At 34.1% G+C, this 21,183-nt stretch overlaps 2 protein-coding genes across 7 annotated transcripts in view; one reads left to right on the top strand and one right to left on the bottom strand.

The window, feature by feature from the left end:
• Positions 1 to 13,030, top strand: part of ANKRD13C (ankyrin repeat domain 13C) — an 81,910-nt gene extending 68,880 nt beyond the window's left edge. Inside the window, exons 12-13 of the mRNA XM_060089962.1 lie at positions 2,396 to 2,496; positions 10,789 to 13,030. Of these exons, the coding sequence (XP_059945945.1) occupies positions 2,396 to 2,496; positions 10,789 to 10,919 (232 nt within the window). The 3' untranslated portion in view covers positions 10,920 to 13,030. The remainder of the gene's footprint in view (positions 1 to 2,395; positions 2,497 to 10,788) is intronic.
• Positions 13,031 to 16,057: 3,027 nt separating this feature from the next.
• SRSF11 (serine and arginine rich splicing factor 11) overlaps positions 16,058 to 21,183 on the bottom strand; it is a 55,647-nt gene continuing 50,521 nt past the window's right edge. For 2 of the 6 annotated variants that reach the window (XM_060089956.1, XM_060089955.1), the window contains exons 12-14: positions 19,141 to 19,257; positions 18,625 to 18,763; positions 16,058 to 18,519 (exon numbers count right to left, since the gene is read on the bottom strand). In XM_060089956.1, the coding sequence (XP_059945939.1) occupies positions 18,322 to 18,519; positions 18,625 to 18,763; positions 19,141 to 19,257 (454 nt within the window). In that variant the 3' untranslated portion in view covers positions 16,058 to 18,321. The remainder of the gene's footprint in view (positions 18,520 to 18,624; positions 18,764 to 19,140; positions 19,258 to 21,183) is intronic. The other 4 variants (XM_060089961.1, XM_060089958.1, XM_060089957.1 and 1 more) reach the window with 3 other exon arrangements.

The following is a 21,183-nucleotide window of genomic DNA, read 5'->3' as shown; positions in this document are numbered from 1 at the left end:
CTCACAAAATATTAACATTTTAATTATTTTAACCAGATAAATTTTTGAATAATTATTTTTTAATTACAAAAGTAATACATGAATACATGCTTATTGTAAAAAACTAACAGTTTGGAAGTTTATAGAATAAAAATGGCAGTTTTCTTTCACCTCAGGTAAATAACTGCTGTATTTTTGTCTAGATTTTTTCTGTGTTTTTTTAGAATTTTTTATAAAAATGAGGGAACAGTCTACATTTTGTTCTGTTAGTTCCTTTTTTTCTTTTAAAAGTGAGTTATCTTGGAGTTCTTACAATAAATACATTATTATCTATCTTTTTCTTCTTTCCTTGGTATTTTGTAGTATTGATGTATTGCCATTTATTTTATCATCCCCCTACTGATAAACATTTTAATTATTTGTAGTTTGTCACCCTTATAAACAGTACTCCTGGAGTACTTGAATATATCCTTCCAAACCTGTATTCATCAGATGCTTATTAAAAAAAATTGATTTGGAGAGATGGATGGAATGGGAGGTGGGTAGCTAGAGCCGATTCTGACAGAACTGTACCTTTAGGCTTCTCATTAAAGTAAGGGATGAATTGAAGTCCTAGGCTTTCCTTTGTAGATCATTCCACTTTCAGTCTGGCCTAATACATTAAAAAAAAAAAAAATTCTCACAGAAGAGAGCAGGACCCTTCTTTTCTACAAATTCTGTGCACATCTCATACTCCTCAATAGCCAAGCTTTGGAAGAGTAGATAGAATTTGGTATACAGTCCTCAAGTTATTGATCAAAGAGGGAAATAAATAAATAGTTCTCAGAAGATGTGGGAAGGGAATTAGCCATACATACAAATCTGCATAATTTATCATATCTTGGACCCAAATGACTCCAAGATGCACCAGATATATACTCTAATGAAGAAGAATAATGTGGCAAATTATAAGGTGTTCTCAATTTTAGGAGTTATCCCAATTTCAGAGATGTTAATATGTGGAAAAAAAATGGGTATTTTAGAATTTATAAAATGTGGAATTATAGCCATTCCCCCTGCAAAAAGTAAAATAAGGAATATAGATAGCATGTAAAAGCCAGAAAAAGAACTCATTCTAGAATAAAATATAAGTCAAAGAACAGAAGAAAATTCCTTGTAAATACTATAGTAAAACATAAAAAGAACATGAAATTGGTAAACTAGATCACTCTGAGATGATAAGACAACAGGATGAAATGGAAAGGAGATTGTAAAGCTAAGGAAATAAATTAAGCACTAAATAGCACTATTGCAAAACAAATACAGTAGAAACAACAATGAACAGGATAGATGTGACCAAAAATTAAATTTTTATAGCTTATAGTGAATCCAGTGAAAGAAGAGGTTAAAGAAATTTGAGAAGTAATATTTATGGAGGAGAGTGGTTCAATATAAGGATCATTGCTGTTCCACTTAAATAGAAAGCCTCCAAAATGTAAACAAAATAGTATTCAAAATATGATAGAAGAAAATTTCTCTGTATGGAAGAACTAAATCTGTAGGCTAACATTAGGCTCCAAGAAAAATTGATAGAGAAGGATTAGTAACAATGATTATATTGGTTAAACTATTGTATTTCAATTGTTAATAGAGAGCTCTAAAGGCATTCAGGTCAAAAAGGGTAAAAAACAGCCTGGTCTTACATTTTTTCACATCTTGACATTGTTGAGGCAAAGAAAGTGTGATCTGATAGTATATCTAGGTAAGATGTCATTTACATATCAAGGCAATTGAAAAGGCACAGAAGAATTCAATAAATATAGCAGCCATGAGCCTTTTTTGAAAGAAAAATACTACTACTTGAAAATGAAATTCATCCAACCAAAGGATAAAAGAAGATAAAATATAATGACTAACATAATACTGAATGCTAAGAGACCTCGTGAAATTGTAGTTGAGGGAAGGATTATAAACTGAAATTTTATGCCAGTCGGATTTCCCTTTAGCATGTAAAAAAGAAACACTCAGTTATCAAATCTATAAGAAATCAAGGAATAATAAGTACATAAGAGCCCTTCACACACACAAAATTGACAGTGAAATTCAGGCGTCCAAACAGTGAGGCTAATTAAAGAACTTGGGAATTCGTAGACTTCAGGATGAAGACTAGTGTAAGCCTTGAATCTGCTGAAATATAGATCTAAAATCAACAACTGTGGAAATTATGGCTGCCCAATAAAATGTGAAATTTATTAACTCTGACACAGTGAAAAGAATAATAAAACAAAAAATGAGGAGGTAGAAGGAGGTGTCATTTTCTCATCTTTAATATCTGGAAGTCAGTAATACTGTGTAAGTTTGAAGCATGTAGTTATAAAACAACATAAAGACACAATGAAATCAATTTGAAAAATTTTTTTCTCCTTCCATTTTTCAGATTATTGAATGTTTTGGAAGTAATAGCTCCCTTCAAGCACTTTAATAAGCTTAGAGAATTTGTTCAGATGAAGCTTCCTCCAGGCTTTCCTGTAAAACTAGGTAAGAGAAAAATTTTCGTGTAAGTTCAGTGTCTATTAGAAATATGGAGCTGTTTACTAATATTTAAGAAGAAGAAATATGCTTTGAAGGAAAATGGATTTCCTAGTTTATATTTTTATATGGTTTTTCTGTAATTACATGCATTGATATTCATGTTTTGTCAAATATATAAAGTTCCTGATGAAAACTCTAATTCTACTTGATTTAAGTCAAATGTAATGGATATGCAAATATTTCATTCAGGAGGGTGTGGGTGAACTTATGATGCACTGTGATAATGTTTTAATGTGAAATATAGGGAGACTGGATTTTAGCCCAAGTTTTCAGCAGACTCTGAGTTTCTGAATAGTGAGAATGTTTCTGTTGTCAACAGTCATTATTCAGGGATACAGTAATACTCCTTACATTTTATTTTTCGGTCTTAAATGTGTCAACTTAATTTTATTTTAAACAATGATCTTTCAAAACAGTAAACTCTCATTTTCGTATATATTTATCTTCTTAACTATATTAGAAAACTGGGAGCAAGACACTATTTACAGGTTCTTTAGGAGTTGAGGTTTAGATTTAGCATTGATTTAAGCTCCAGGAGGGCCTTCAATACCATCCATTGATCCAGCCACCAAATATTTAATCAGTGCCTGCTGTGTAATGGACCCTTTTCTATGGGGGGGTTGAGAGACAGCAAAAAGCCCCTGCCCTTTTGGTGTTTACATTATGGATGGGGTAGGGGGATATTATATAATAATATAACTTTTATATAATTCCTCTGATATATTTTATCTTGTTTCACTCAATATTACTGAAACCACATCTCAGAATAATTAGGCCAAAATGCTTTGCTCCCAGAAGTAATGCTTTTATTGCTAAAATTAAACTCAACCTTCTCAACTTTCCAAATTTGGGAATACATTTTGTGAATTAAAATTGATTCTAAAACATGTTCTAACTATGTCATTCTAGATTCCCTTTGTGATGTAAAAGCACTGGGAACCCAGTGTCTACTTGAGTAAACCAGTGATAAGATTCTAGGCAGAAACTGTTAGAAAACTAAAGCTGAGTGTTTGAGCTGTGGATCATTACATGAGTATTTCTGCAGAAGCTTAAAATCCCACTGTAATTGTCTGTAGCCAGAAAATAGTTCAAGCATTGGACTCTCTTCTATGTACTGTATTTAAGGGGCACAGCGACAAACTAGAATAGAGGGTAGGGATTAAATATATGAAACTATTACTGTATTCACATTTTTTTTAAAGTCCCAAACACAAATCAAACCTCACAATACAAGTTTTTTTATGAAAAAGAAATACTTTGATTATATAGAAAGGAAAAAAGTCTACAATACTTTTTTGCAGGCATGTCTCTGATATAGAGCCATATTAACAAGGGATTTATAATTTTTTGCTTGTATATTTATTGGGAATTTGCTTACCTCTGTCTCTCTTGTCTCTTTGTCCTTCTTTCAAAATGACCCTATAAAACTCCAGTCCTACATCAGTTTAATCTTCAGTCATTTCTGTTTCTATATTTAGGCTAGAAGGTACAATTGAGGGGAAAAATTGGGGTACTGTTAACACAATTACATGTTTTCAAAAGCAGCCAGAGCTTTAAATGCTGATTTTGAATGATCTTTTCTCTGATTTACTGCTTCCCTCATTCTGCTTTCAAAGGTTAAATTTGAACCTCCTTCACCAGTCCCCATCCCCACCCCCCACTACTTCCTCCCACAGTCTAAGCAGATGAATTTTGTTTTCTTAGTTACAAAAAAATGCCATCAAAAATGAGACCTCCCTCATTACTCCCAACTTCTCATACAAACTTTTCTGCCCCAAGCCCTATCTTTTCCTCCATCTTTTCTATCTCAGTGGAAGTGGTGTCCCTTTTCTTAGCTTGATTATTCTCTTCATTTGTACTGTGTATCTGTTCTCCCCGCTTTTTTAAAAAGCTTGCTCTATCAGTTTCCCCTTATTTCTCCTTTATCTTCCAACTCCTTTTGTACAGCCTTTTTCCTCTTAGCCATTAGGTTTTGTTCAGGTCTTTCTCCTTTTTTTTTTTTAACAACTTTATTGAGTATAATTGCTTCACAATGGTGTGTTAGTTTCTCCTTTTAAAGTTAAACCAATTAAAGGTCTTTCTCCTTTTAAAATTCAGCCAATCTAGGGAGTTCCTTGGTGGCCTCATGGTTAGGATTCTGGGCTTTTACTGCCCTGGCCCGGGTTCAGTCCCTCGTTGGGGAACTGAGATCCTGCAAGCTGCACGGTGTGGCCCAAAAAAAGAAAAGTCAGGCCCAGGGAGGTGAGGGGAAGATGGCCAAACTTCAGAAATAAAATTCAACCAATCTAATGAAACAATCCCTTTAGCGCCACCCTACCCAGCACTTGCCTTTAATCTTTGCTTTTCATAGCCGAGTTGCTTGAAAGTCTACTTTTATCTCTCCATTCTTTCTTTCTATTTATAGTTATATTATAAATGGGGGAAGGTGAAAGGAGATAAAGGAAGGCAAAATTTTTCTACTTCATTTGAATTGCTAAAGTGATGACACCAGGAGCCTATGATAAATTAGTAACATATAATTCATACCTAGAGCAACCACTAAAGAAGGTGTACAAAGAGATACACTCAAAAACAGTATAGATAAATAAAAATAAAATTCTAAAAAGTAGTCATGTTGGGACTTCCCGGGTGGTCCAGTGGTTAACACTCTGCGCTTCCACTGCAGGGGCATAGGTTCGATCCCTGGTTAAGGACGTTTCACATGCTGTGCGGTGCAGCCAAACAAACAAACAACAAATAAATAAATAGTAGTCATGTAACCTACAGGAAGGCAAGAAAAAGAAAAATATATGAAAAAAGAGAGACAACAAGCAAGAAAACAAAAAATGAAACAGCAGACTTAAGTCTTAAGTATATAAATCATTCCATTAAGTATAAATAGTCTAAATAGAACATTTAAAAGATATAGATTGGGGGCTTCCCTGGTGGTGCAGTGGTTGAGAGTCCGCCTGCCAATGCAGGGGACATGGGTTTGTGTCCCGGTCCGGGAGGATCACACATGCCGCGGAGCAGCTGGGCCCGTGAGCCATGGCCGCTGGGCCTGTGCGTCTGGAGCCTGTGCTCCGCAACGGGAGAGGCCGCAACAGTGAGAGGCCCGCATACCGCAAAATAAAAATAAAAGATATAGATTGGAAAAACAGATTAAAAAAACATGACTCTACTACATGCTATCTTCAAGAAACTCCCTTCAAATATGATATTGGCAAGTTGAAAGTGAAAGGATGGAAAAAGATATATCATGCAAACATTAATCAAAGGATAATAGGACTAGCTATATTAATATTAGATAAAGTAGATTTCAGAGCAAAGAAAACTACTGGGGTGCGGGGGGGGCATTATATAATGATAAAGGTGTTAATCCATGAAGAAGAATAGCAATCTTAAATGTGTATACCAAACAACAGAGCTGCAGGATAAGTGAAGCAAAAACTGAAAGAAATGAAAGGAAAAATAGATTTTCAATTATAATAAGAGGCTTCAGCACCCTTCTCTCAATAGATGATACAACAACTTGAAAGAAAATCAGCAAGGATATTATAGAACATCTCTACAACACCATAAACCAAAGCACCTAATTGGCATTTATAGAACAGTTTACCCAACATCAGCAGAATACACATTTTTTTCAAGTACTCATGGAACATATACCAAGATAGGCCATATCTTGGGCTATAAAACAAACCTTAATAATTGAAAAACAATCACAGTAGAATCAAACTAGAAATTAATAATAGAAAGATAACGAGGCTCTCCAGTTTGTGATATTTTGTTATGCACTCTTCTAAATAATTTATAGGTCAGTGGTGAAATCTCAAGGAAAAGAATATATTGAGCTGGATGAAAGTAAAATCACAAATATCAAAATTTGTATAATATGGCTAAAGTCATGCTGAGAGTGAAATTTATAGTACTAAATGCATACATTACAAAAAGAGAAAAAGTCTTAAATCAATAATCTAAGCTCCTACTTCAAGAAGTTAGAAGAACATACAAACCCAAAGCAAGCAGAAGGAAGGAAATAATAAAGAGTAGAAATAAATGAAAGAGACAACAGAATAAATAGAGAAAGTCAGTGATGCAAAGAGCTGGTCCTTTGAAAAGAGTGATAAAATCAACACATCTGTAGCAAGACAGGTAAAAAAGAGAGAATGAAACAGGATAGCATGACAGATCCTGCAGAAATCAAAAGGATATTAAGTGTAATAATGAATGAAAGGGGAAAAAAGGCATTCAGAGTAGAAAAAGGAAGAAATAAAATCTTCTCTATTTGCAAATGACATGATTCTATGAGTTGAATCCCAAAGGTTCTAGAAACAAACGAGTTAATGTATTCTGCAAGATGGCAGGATAAAAGTTAAACATACAAGAATCAGTAATATTTCTGTATATTAGCATTGAACACACTGACACCAAAATTAAAAATTAAATATTTTTTATGATTGCAAAAAAAAAGGAAATAGATGTAAATTTAACAAAACATTTACAGTACTTGTATGCAGAAAATTATACAACACTGATGAAAGAAATAAAAGAAGATCTAAACAAAAGATTTACTTTTGTAGAAGATTGGATTGGAAGATTCAACATAGGAAAGATGTTAATTCTCCCCAAAGAGAAACATGGGTTTAACACAATTCTTATCACAATCCCAGCCATATTTTTTTTTGTAGATTGAGAAAAGATTATTTTAAAATTTACATGGGATGGCAAAGAAACTAGAATATCTATATTAGTTTTCGAGGGCTGCATAACAGAATACCACAAACTGTGAGTGGCTTAAACAATAGAAATTTATTGTCTCAGTTCTGGAGATTAGAAATCTGAGATCAGGGTGTCAGCTGGGTTAGCTCCTTCTGCAGGCTATGAGAGGAAATCTGTTTCATGGCCCTCCTCTAACTTCTGGTGATGTTTTCTGGCTTGTAGAAGCATCACTCCAATCTTTGCCTTCATCTTCACATGGTGTTCTTTTCCTGTACGTGTGTCTTCGAATTTCCCCTTTTTGTAAGGACACTAGCCATTGGGTTAGGGACCACTCTAATGATTCTTAATTTGATTACTTCTGCAAAGACCCTGTCTCAAAAAACAGTCACATTCTTAGGTTCTGGGGGTTAGGACTGGAATAGATCCTTTTTGGAGGGGAAAGAATTTGACTCGGAACAATAGCCAAAACAATTGTGAAAAAGAATGAAGTGTGAGTAATCAGTCTACTCCATTTCAATATTTATTGTATAGCTATAGTAATCAAGACTGTATGGTATTGGTTGAGATATAAACATATAAGTCAACATAAGAAAAGAGAATTCAAACATAGATCCTTATAAATATGCTCAACTGATTTTTGATAAAGGTACAAAAGTAGTTTAGTAGAGGAAAGATAGCCTTTTCAACAAATGATGCTGGAGCAATTAGACATGCAAAGGCAAAAAAAAAATGAAACTCCACCTTAATCCTACAGCTTATACAAAAATTAACTGAAAATGAATCATGGACTTAAATTTAAATGTAAAATAAAACAATAAAACTTAGGAAATAAACGTAGAAGAAATTCTTAGGGATCTAGGTTTAAGCAAAGAGTTCTTAGAGTTCACACCACAGTATGACCCATAAGAGAAAAAAAATCAATGAATTGGACTGCTTCAAAAGTAAAAAAACTCTTTACTCTGTGGAAGACCCAGTTAAGAGTAAAAAAAAAACACATAAGAATGCTTAAAACTCATCAGTAACAAAATAAACAAGCCAGTTAGAAAAGAGCAAAAGACACAAAAAGACATTTCACCAAAGAGGATATATAAATGGAAAATAAGCACAAAAACAGTGTTGAGAATCATTAGCCATTAGGGAAGTGCAAATTAAAACCACAGTGAGATATCATTACATACACCTAACAGAATGGCTGAAATAAAACATGGTGACAACTCCAAATGTTTGTGCAGATGTGGAAAAACTGGATTGCTCAATACAAACTGGATTGCTGGTGGTTATGTAACATGGTACAGCCACCCTGGAAAACGTTTTAGCCGTTTCTTAAACAAACAAACAACTAACCACCCAACTTCCATGTGATCAGTCAATTGCATTCCTAGGCATTTATCCCAGAAAAATAAAGATATGTTCACACAAAAACCTGTATACAAAAATAAGTTTGTAATAGCCTCAAGCTAGAAACAACCCAGCTGCTCGGTACAGATTCTCTTCATCTCTTCCACTCTGTGTTTATTATTGATGTTCATATGGTTAAATCTACTGGACACTTTTCTGTTATCTGACTTAATCTCTCCAAGATTTCATTCTTTTTGTGGAGCCCTTGTCCCAGTGAAAGCTGGTAGTTTCTCTGCAGATTTCCTCCCACTTCTTTGATAGAGTCTCTCTTGAACTTCTTCCTGCCTCTCTGACTCCTCCTTCTGGAGCACATCCCTCCTATTACTTTTGTCACCCTACATTATATTCTCATTACATCTCCCTAAACTTAAGCCAGAACATGTTACTGCTATGCTCACAACCTTCCACTGGCTTTCCACCTCATCCAGAGTAAAAGCCGAAGACTTTTTCTTGACCTAAACCCCGCTTGATCTGGCTGCCTATTTCTTCTCAAACCTCATCTTCTGCTTATCTTTCCCATACTCATTTGGCTGTAGCCACACTGATCTCCTAGCTGTTCCCAGAATAAACCATACACTTTCATTTTAGGGCTTTTTTACTTATTCCCTCTACTTGGAATTTTCTTCCTCTAGGCAACTGTGTAGTTCTTATCTCAGGTGTTTGCTGAAAGGTCACTTTATTGAGGTTTTCCTTTGAACCCTAATCAAGAACTCTTACCCTCAACACTGAAACTCCCTATCCCCCTACTTGCTTTATTTTTGCCTACATACTTAGTCACAATTATTTTTTACCTATTTGTGGTTTGTATCTCCCAACCAGAATGTAATCTCCATAACTGCATGATTTGTTTTCTACTGTTTCCTGGTGTATATCCAATGCCTAGAACAAGGGTCATCAAGGTCATCAAACTTTTTCTGAAAGATAGTAAATATTTTAGACTTTACAGGCCATATGGTTTCTGTCACAACTATTCAACTCTTGTTGGAGAATGAAAACAGCCATAGACAATAAGTAAACCACATGTTCCAATAAAACTTTACTATGGACAGTGAAGTTTGAATTTCATGTAATTTTATCTGCATGAAACATTATTCTTTGTGTTTTTTAAAAAACTACTAAATTATGTAAAATTTTTTCTTAGCCCACAGGCCTTACAAAAAAAGGCCAGGCAACAGGCCTTAGTTCGCTGACCTCTGAATTAGAACAGCATTTTTACTTAATAAGCACAAGTGAATGATCTTTTCCACCAGAAATAACTGGAAACTCTGTAATCCTTATGTTGATTTTTTTTTTTAAATGAGAATATTACTTTCTGCAATAGAATACTAGGCTTGTAACAGTCAGCCTTAGTTTATGGTATGCCTTTATTCTAGGCATTCAACTTAGCTTTCACAGAATCATTTCAGAGTTTTAAGTAACCTTTAGAGTTTATTTTGTATACGAAATCCTTGAGCCTCATAAATTAAATGATTTGTAGGAATCAGAATCCAGGTTTTATAATGTGTTCTTTCCAATAAATCGTATTAGGAATAAAACTGCAGAGTGATTAAAGTATTTGGCCATTTTTGATGTCAGATATCACTCATAATTTCAGCTAGAAATGTATTTTATTTAGAAGAATATTAGGCTGTGGTGGTATGATATTACTCTAATTCTGATGAGATTATTTTTATCCCATATATTAAAGTGATGGATTGCTTTTTAGTGTTTTAAAACAAGAAAAGGATGAATGTATTTCATTTGTATTAAATTCAAAAAAAATAAGCTCAGATTCAGAGTATATACACTACAATCTGAAGAAAAGATATCAGAATGCAAAAAGTACAAATGTAGCCATCCCTTTGCCCCAAGAAAAAATAGTCTAGTGGAATCTGCCGTCATAGTGCTAAGACTGGGAAGCAGTGGGACCTTGAGTTTTTGATGTAATTCTTGATGCCTTGGTGTCTTTCTCTCCTCACAAGTAGCCAAACTCTTCCTGCAAACACACATACTCAATATTAGACGTATGTTAGGATTTGTCTGGTCCTTGAATAACACTTTTTACATTTTAAGGAGTATAGATATCTCTAATAGTATTTCATAGTCTATAAATAGGTTACCATTTCATTTTACAGTGTTATCATTGATTGTCCTCTCTAGATATACCCGTGTTTCCTACGATCACAGCCACTGTGACTTTTCAGGAGTTTCGATATGATGAATTTGATGGCTCCATCTTTACCATACCTGAAGACTACAAGGAAGACCCAAGCCGTTTTCCTGATCTTTAACTGACACAGAAAATGATGCCATTCAACCAAGGAAAGCTAGAGAATGCAGAGACCCCAGAAGTGAATTCAAATAGAAGGGACAAACGTTTTCATCGAAGAAAAGGGAATTATGTTGGATCGACACATCAGTGATATGATATAATGAAATGGGCCTCTAATAAGAATTCCAGCAAGTTTCCTGATGTGCCATTTTCAGTCTTTTTAAAAATATACATATTATAAGTGTAATAGTTTGACATCTTAATGACCCCAAGTCCTTCTTATGTAAAACAGCTATGAGTGCTGTGATTTGTTTTTAAAAATTTTTACACTTCTTGTTGAAATATATATGCATATAAATATATCTATATCTATATCTAAAACACTCCTGGACCATTAACATAAATTAAATGTCTTAAGAGATATGAAGCCCTTTTAAACTTGTCATCTTATATTCAAGGTGACCTTTATAAATATTCCTTCAAGCTTTGTTTTCATAAAATGTAAAGTATGTAACATTATGTATAGTTCAGTAATTTGAATGTTTGTTCAATATAATGAACTAGAAGGAATGCAGTTTTCTGTAGCTGAATGAACCAAATGGTAACCATTAAACAATTGCATTTATATGTTGCAATACACTTCAGAAGGAGCATTCTCTCTGCAGGGAATAAGGTACCTCCTTTAGCACCTTAGTGCAATTCATTGTGGTGCTATTTGTTTTTACCTGAATTATTTCTTCAATGGAAAATGTTTGTTAATAATCTTCCTTTCATAGAAACTTTTTTTTTCTAAACTTGAGTTTAAAAGTCCTTTTTGTGTTCATAATAAGCATGCTTAAAGATATTCTTCTTCCAAATCTGAGCACTTTAAAAAAAGTCCAAATTTTTAAACTTGCTTCCTAATAAGTGCACATCATTCTGATTATTTTGTTTTTAGTGGAATATGGATGCATTTGTGTCAGTTTTAAAAACAGTCCACATATTTTGGGCATCCCTACATATTTAATGCTTTCAAAATAAGGTAAAAACATTTTATATGCTAATAGAATATATTTGTTACAAGTTAAATTCCAGAAACATACACAAGATTGACAATTCCTACTGTTTATTTTTTTAAGTAAGTCACAAGAAAATATTTATTGATTTTAATTATCTCCAAAGTGTTAAAATCATCCATTACTCATTTTTGCACATAAAATTTTTCATACTTATTCCAAGATGGTTTGAAGGTCCAACAATGACAATAAATTAGGGAGAATAATGTATAACAGTCATAAAATGTTATGTTGTATTAAAGAGCCTAGCTAAAGAAATGTTTTTTAAATGTATCTTGAAAAATGTGTCAGAATGCATCTGTCAAGTTTTTTAGAGTGACCAGTAACTTTTTTCAGGATTTTAAATAATTTGAATGAGTTTAGAGACCTTTATTGAAGAGATGACTTAAAAATCCGAAGCATCAACCATAAGAAAAATTTTGTAATAAACATCTTTAAAGCTGCATCTTCCATGCTGGTACATACTACATTGCATATGTTGACATTTTATTAAATACATTTTATAATGAAGAAAAATAATCATAGTTAAAAATTCAAAGACCAGTTTCTACCTTATGTGGGTCTGTTGAATTTTGTGGAAAGGGTGGGTAAACCCAGACTAGTTTTATTAAATAGAAGTTGATCCCTATTATTTTGGGAATGTTTGTTGGATTTACAGATTCTATTATCCTGTCAATGATTATATGAGGTTTGAGATACTGAAAGGCAATGATTACTGTTGCTTTTAGGCTCCCTTACTTTGTGGGAATATGGTATACTTTCAGGAATATACTGCAGACTTTTTTTGTAATTCATTGGGGAAAAAACATGGTAAATTGCAGCTTGGGATTTATCAATTTCCTAAAAGCTGTGACTGTTTTGCTGGGGTACACTGGAGGTAGGAAGACTACTGAAAACTTTTGCACTTGAATTTTGTTTTTAACTTTTTCTTTCATAAAGAATAGTAGAGATTATCCATTCCAAAATGTCTTTTATCTGATCACAAAGGACAAGCAAATGTCAGTATCTCTTATGGTGGTAAAAATAGGAGTTATTTAATGCAAATAAACTTTTCACAGTATTAGACTTTTCAAAATGTGCCTTTTAATCCAGCTAATGAATGAAGCTATATGCCGTGTTTCAAGTAAGTAGATAAAAACGCTATATATTTTGATACTCTTACATGGTAATCTAGATTTTGTAATGTAGGTTCATAAAATTCTCTTTGCCTTCCATTTGTGACTGAAAAAATTGTTTAAAATTGGGGGGCTATAAAATGGTTACCTTAAATGGCCTTTAGAAATGTTCAGTGTATCCTGCTACCAGTATGGTTTCAAAAGAATATAGGATTCTTTAAGAAAATTCCCTAGAGACAGTTTGCCTGTCTAGACATTCATGTACAGAAAATTATCAAGCTTCATAAAAAGGGAGGCAGAAAGCTGATGTTCTGATTATTGTGAGTATAGCTACATACAATTGTCTAGATATGAACACATTTCAGAGAAGCTGATAGCCAAAAGAAGCTGAAAAAACTATTCAGTTTTTCTCCTGTTTAGAACTGGTATTGAGCCCCACTCACACTAATAAAAATGTGTTTTCATAGTGTTATTCATGCACAGCTTATCATTCACATCTTGGGGAAGGGTGGTGAATAATAAGTGCTTAAGTGAAATTTCTCCCTAGTTTTCACTAAGCCTAAAGCAGACAAAGAGCTTGTTTCGAGGCCACAAAAGGACTAAAGAAAATACTGAGTTACTTTTGCTGTTAACTTTTATTTGTCATAAGATGGTTGAGAAAAAGTTGTAAAAAATGGGGTGAATTCAAAGTCCTACTTGTAGTATGCTAGCCTCTGAAATTGAGCAAATTACTTAGTATGGACACACTATGCCTGTGCTTAACTCCAGCAAAAGGTATCTTAACTGTGTTTTCCAAAATTAACAAAATGTATCCTTACCAAAGTCGCTATACTTGGGAACTTTCAAAGACAACTGACAGTGAAACTTAGATAAATGGACAGGAGGTATTAAATCACTTGTAAAAACATTAAAACTAAACTCGGTAAAAGGCCATCATTTGTATATTATGAATTAGCAAAAACTGCTTTTGTAAAGCATTTTATATCAGAAATCTGGGCCAATAGTATCTTAGAATGCCATCGAATGCCATCTAAAAATGTCATCTCAATAGCATATATATATATATATATATTTTTTTTTTTTTTTTTTTTTTTTTTTTTTTGCGGTACGCAGGCCTCTCACTGTTGTGGCCTCTCCCGTTGCGGAGCACAGGCTCCGGACACACAGGCTCAGCGGCCATGGCTCACGGGCCCAGCTGCTCTGCGGCATGTGGTATCTTCCCGGACTGGGGCATGAACCCGTGTCCCCTGCATCGGCAGGCGGACTCTCAACCACTGTGCCACCAGGGAAGCCCAGTAGCACACTTTTTAGATCATGTGATCATCCTTGTAGTACTACCTAGTGATGAACTTTAAAAAAACTGTTACAGCTCATTTTAGGAATAGTACTTCTGGCCATAATGGCACATGGAATTAGAATTTTCCTTTTGCCACAGCACCTAAAAAAACTGAAGCAAATTTCCTAAGGGTTTTAAAGAAAGGTATTTGGCAATCATTCCTGAATTTGCTCGTGTTTTGCAGGTAAAAATGACTAATTAGCCTAAAGCAGAAACTGTGTAGTGTAAAAATATAAAAATAAGACACACCTGTACCTCCCACAGAATTCTTGGTCACTGAAGAAGGCTGACAGTGACTGGCAGGAATGTTTAAGTAATGAATATGGGTAGCGTAGGAATTGTGAAGAAGTGAAGCAGAAACTATGTAGTTCATACACGTGGCTTATCTACTTGGTCCTGCAGTTTCAGCCCATTCTTGTGGGTTCCAGCTTATGGTTCCAACTTATTCTTACCCCTCTCAACTATCTTTTTCTTGACTGCCTGTGGGCTTTAGTCTCCAGCATCAGATGCACAGCATAGACATCTTTGAGACTATTAAACCAGCTCCCACAATTAAGGTCAAATCTCTGTCAACAAATCTTTTTGGGTCATTTGGCTCCCTGGATTGAATGCTGACTGACTGATAAGAACAAAATTACATGATGCTAACCTACAGTCCGAAACTTGCTATTTAACACCTACTTTAACATTTAAGTATATTCTTAAGAATATTCCCACTAGCAAAGAATTAGCATGGTTCACACGTTATTTTGCTGAAGAATGTCTATGAATTTTACATATTTTGATATTATAAAATGAAAATGGGAAAATAAAACTAAGTAAAACAGACTCAAAATCAACAACTCCAGAATTAGTCTCATTTAAAAACTACCTCTAATAAACTCTCAGTAACATATTCTGATGCTCTTTAAAAGTATCAGTAGAGTTTCCATATTTAAATACAACTACATATATTTGATTAGAGAAAATATTTTAGATAGGAGTGAAATGCACTAGCTAGATTTGAGACAAAAGGAACAGAAATTTCAATCCCAGTTTAAAAGATGTCTATCAATCTTCAAACAGCATAAACCACTTAATCTGGTGCCCAAGTGAAGAAAGTGGTATTGTTTTGCCAGAGGAAAAGTAGGCTTGTACAGGCTATATGACACTGAGAGCAGAACATGAGTTTTAAGATGCAACTCCAAGGTGAATGTAAAATTAGTTTTCACTATTCTAGTAGAAGCCCAGTTTGTCTTTCTTCCCTAAGTAACTAATATTCTTCTACCTTCCACATAGAATCACTACCAGGGAGCTTATTATCCAAAACCTATATTCACAAAAATGTAAAGGGAAACATAGCCATATCTGCATGCAATTTATCTTAGTGCTTTTGCTAAAACGTTACCCCAAACTAAATTTTCATATAGTTTTGAAAAGCTCCATAATTAAATAGCAGGTACCATTTACTGACCCAGGCACACAGGGCTACATTTTTTTCTACCAACTACTTTACAAGGTAGATATCACTCCCATTTTACAGACAGGAAAATGAAGGTAGGAAACACAGGTCTCCCCAGCTGTAAATGAAGCTGAAATTCATGACTGGGCTCTTAAATAGCTACTACCTCATTCACTCATGAAGAATTTAAGGAAATAAATAGCACAAACATTTTTCTAACAAAACCACTTTTATTTTTAAATCATTTCCACTACCAAATACAGAACAAAATTCAGTGTGGAGGCAGTGTTCACTTGATTTCGACTGGTTATGTGTTAAAAGGCTTCTGTCCTGTGCAACCCTACCTTTGTGCATAAATGTTCACTGAAAAATAACCTAAGTATAGACTCCCTTCACGACAGCATCTTAAGTGAGTGGTACTATTTTAAAGCCCCAAATTTCTTAATCCCTTTTGAGAAATTAGCATACTATATATTCAAAGACTACAAGTGAGGGAATAAAATTTGAGTAGTATTAGGCTTAACCAAGTGAAACTGCCAATATCTTACTTTTGACTTACAAAACCGACAATATCATTTGGTTCAATCTTTAAATGTTTTTCTACTAAAATTTTCTGTAAATTTAAAGAATGTCATTTGCGTTCAACTTCGTGTTTAAAAATGCAGTGATTTTTAGGACCATTACTAGAACGTCTTACTCACTACAGACAAAATTCCCTTCCATAAAATCTTTAAAAAGTTACTACAAACTGTAAAAACAACACTAGCTTATCTATACGGCATTTCACTTCTAAAAGTTAAAAAAAAAAATTATATTCCAATTTGGATAAAAGCTACAATTCCGGCTCATTTTCCCCTTAATCCCAGCCACTCAGACACTACTCATTTCATAAATGAATAAATATACTATTTAGTATTGTACAATAGATACATACCGTTGAGTTTCTATACTATTCCAGAAAAGTATGTTTATATTCACCAAAAATATAAATTTACTAGATATAGGTGGGATCATTTACCCTAAAGTTCATTGCTTTACTCAACCCAAGTCCTACACCCAAAATATAAGAAAATTACACTTAGAAAAAGACTGTTTTGGATAGAAATTAAAACTAATTTTGACAATTCTAATGGCAACTAATCACTACAGTGATGGATTCCATCTTACTACTATATTAAAATATGTGGACTGAAAGGAAAAAGAACTTGATATGTAAAATGAATGAGGTAAATGCCATACATTCAACAATGTAAATAAATACAAATACAGTTTTACAGGAACATAAACATAAGTTTAAGGGTTTTATTATCAAAGTCTTGTAAAACAATTTCAGAAACTGTACATCAACATGGCACAGACTGTAGCCTACTTTTGTTTTTACTGCACAAAAGTGAAGCTTGGAAACTCCTGTAAGAAAACAGTTGCCTAACTACTTTGCATTTAACATGGAATCACTGTGTGCATAAGATTACTACTGCAGTAACAGTAACACAAAATTTACTGGTTTTATACAACTTGAGATCAAATAAAAAGTACATTATCAAGTAGATCTTATTTTTAAAAGCATATGAAGGTCAATTTAAAATGCACTATCCCCCTTTTCCAACAATGAGATTAAAACAAATAAAAGAGTGGACAATTGAAAATCAGGACAAGAGATAACTTTCTTTTACAGATGGACTTCAGGATAGGCAGATAACTTTCACTGATGTAGATGTTCAATAAATTATTTTAGGAAAAAAAATTCCCAAACACCTTATGAAAAAGTATACAACTCTACTTCAAAATATGCTATTTACTCACTGCCAAAGACAGTTTCATTTGAAATCTTGTTTCTGTAATTAAAGCCTAATTATAGCCATCAAAAAAGGTTAGTGCATATATAACCCTTCAAAGTTAAACAAAAGCCACAAAAATTTAGCCACAAGGCTTAAAGGATTATCTATTTCAAATGCTCATTTCCAGATGTAACTATAAGAATGTTAATTTGTCATGTCAACAAACAAGACCATAAGTAGATCCATCATGTTGGAGGATTTGAATGACATTTAGAATATTCCTGCCACAATTAACATGCAATCAGTGCATTCCCTACATGGCTCTATTACGGCAATGAATCAAATTCTAGAAATACTATAAGTGAACTTAATAAAGGAGATCATACAACATAAACAATCCATGCCTGCTGTAGATGCATGCAGCTTTTCATTTTTGTTATGAAGCAGCACCAGAATAGTAAAACTGCTTGTTTACTCAATCAGATTTCAACCTGTCAAGAACTGGTTACCCATATATCATTTTTCTAAAAGCTTTTGGATGTAAATAAGTAATATCAACATCAAGAGCTTTATAACCATTTATGACTCAGAGCTGTATACATCTAGATTTGAGATGAACAAATACAGCATTAAGAAATCACACAGAGGAATGACACTGATGCACGTATACAGTTGGGATTCCCACAGAGGAAATATTCAGTCACTCATATCCATGTCTTCTTCATGATGATCATCGCCATTCACTTTGGATTCTCTTAGTGAATCACCAGTTCCCTTTTCCACAGAACACTCTTTTGCTTTAGGAGAAGCTGGCTCTGTCAGTTTCTTCTCCTCTTTCTTCTCCTTCTCGCTGTCATACCCCTGCTCCTCTTCATCATAGTCCCGTGTAACCTGCTTTGCCAAGGAGAATAAAAAAAGTAAACGTCTTCACAGGAAAATCACTTCTTTAAAGTACCAGCACCACCCCAAACACCAAAATAAATTAGTTTGTAAACATACTTTTACATCTTTATCACTCTCTGATTTTCTTTCCCGTTCCTTCTCCTTATCTTTACTTTTCTTCTTCTTGCTTGTGGATCGTTCTCTTTCATCTCTGCTTCTTTCTTTGTCTTTATCCTTCTTCTTCTCCTTTTTATGTCTAGGATGACAGTAAAATGCTGACAAGATGCTTGAAACGAACTGCTCAAGAACTATCACCATTATTTAAATAGGAATAAGTTTAAACTTGTTTTAGATGGCAAACTTGACCCAAGTTCACTTGCTATAAAGAGGACAGCAAAGATCCAATTTCAAGTCCCTGGATACAAGCTGTATATAAGTAATATAGGGAAGAAGACTATAACTTGATAACAGGTCTAAAATGCCAATCCTAAACAGTGTTTATTATAACACAGACTCAAGTCATGAAGGGCATGTATCAGCGCATTCTTAAGCATTTTAATTCCTGAAAAGGAAGAAAAACTCGGACAGTTCCTGAAAAACAGGATAGATTTAATAAAAGATTAATATCCTTACCTCCTAGGGGATGGTGAACGAGACAATTTTCTTTTGGGAGACCTAGGCTTTTTAGGAGATCTTGTGCCACTTCTGCTTCTTCGTCGTCGTCTCTCTCTAGAACCACAAATGTGCAAACTAGACTTTAAAATACAGTATTATCCAAAAAATGCAGACACATCATAGCAGATGTGTCTATGATGGAGCTCCACTAGAAAGAGAATTCTGACAACGAAAGACCCATTTTCAAATACTGTGCTGAGCCTAAGAAGCAAATGAATACTAAAAAACTGCAATTCTTTTTTGTAAACTATGTGCCTTTCCTTTAATGCCTAGCAATACTTCTTAAAGACATTATGTCATCAAAACATTAGAAATGTTAAACTTGGGGAAAAACTGATTAACAAAAGTTCTAACTCAAGGAAAAACAGTCTGAAGTAAATTATTATTTATGGAATCAGTTCTAGATTCATTCAGTGGCCAGAACGTGTATAGGATATGCTGTGTTATGGAAGGCAGTTGCTAATAAAATCCAAAATTACTTCTAAATCATTAGGTAAAAATTTAGAGAACTACAGTTAGTGGTAACACAGATCAAACTGACTTCCTGTTGTCTAGCAAACCATGCCCAATTCATGCCCTGCTTTGAGCAATTAGCGTTTTAAGATGTACCTCTCCTCTCTCTTTAAATTTTGACTTAAAAAAAATTCTGCGTCTACAACGCAAACAGATGGCAAGGAAAGTTCTGCCCTGTTCTTGGACTGGAAGAATCAATATTGTTAAAATGACCATACTACCCAAGTCAATCTACATATTCAATGCAATCTTTATCAAAATACCAATGGCATTTTCGTAGAACTAGAACAAATAATTTTAAAATTTGTATGGAAACACGAAAAGACCCCGAATAGCCAAAACAATCTTGATAAAGAAAAACAGAGCTGGAGGAATCATACTCCATGTCTTCAGACTGTACCACCAAGCTACAGTAATCAAAACTGTATGGTACTGGCACAAAAACAGACACACAGATCAATGGAACACCATAGAGAGTCCAGAAATAAACCCACACACTTATGGTCAATTAATCTATGACAAAGGAGGCAAGAATATACAATGGAGTAAAGACAGTCCCTTCAGTAAGTGGTGCTGGGAAAACTGGACAGCTACATGCAAAAGAGGGGCAGAACGTTCTCTAACACCCTATCCAAAAATAAACTCGAAATGGGTTAAAGACCTAAATGTAAGACCAGATACTATAAAACTAGGGGAAAAGTAGAACACGCTTTAACATAAATCACAGCAATATTTTTTTGGATCCATCTCCTAAAGTAAAGGAAATAAAAGCAAAAATGAACTAATGGGACCTAGTTAAACTTATAAGCTTTTGCATAGCAAAGGAAACCATAAACAAAACAAAAAGACAACCTACAGAATAGGAGAAAATACTTCCAAACAACAAGACTGACAAGGGATTAATCTCCAAAATATACAAACAGCTCAATATCAAAAAAACAACCCAATCAAAAAAAACGGGCAGAAGACCTAAACAGACATTTCTCCAAAGAATAAACACAGATGGCCAACAAACACATGAAAGGATGCTCAACATCACTAGTCATTGGAGAAATGCATATCAAAACTACAACTGAGGTATCTGTCACCTCACACTGGTCAGAATGGCCATGATCAAAAGGTCTAAAAATAATAAATGCTGGAGAGCATGTGGAGAAAAGGGCACCCTCCTACACTGTTGGTAGAAATGTAAATTGATGCAGCCACTGTGGAAAACAGTATGGAGATTTCTCAAAAACTAAAAATGGAACTACCATATGACCCAAATTCCACTCCTGGGTACATATCCAAAAAGAAATCCACAAAAAAAAAAAACAAAAGAAAAAACAAACCCACAAACAAACAAAACCAAACCCCACACAATTTCGAAAAGATACATGCATCCCAATGTTCACAGCAACATTTTTTAACAACTGCCAAGATATGCAAGCTATGTTAAGTGTTCATCAACAGAAGAATGGATAAAGAGAATGTGCTGTAACTATACAA

This window comes from Mesoplodon densirostris, chromosome 2 (genome assembly GCF_025265405.1).
Source record: "Mesoplodon densirostris isolate mMesDen1 chromosome 2, mMesDen1 primary haplotype, whole genome shotgun sequence".
Taxonomy (NCBI): domain Eukaryota; kingdom Metazoa; phylum Chordata; class Mammalia; order Artiodactyla; family Ziphiidae; genus Mesoplodon; species Mesoplodon densirostris.
The sequence above is the reverse complement of the archived record's forward strand: the minus strand, read 5'-3'. Positions and strand labels throughout refer to the sequence as shown.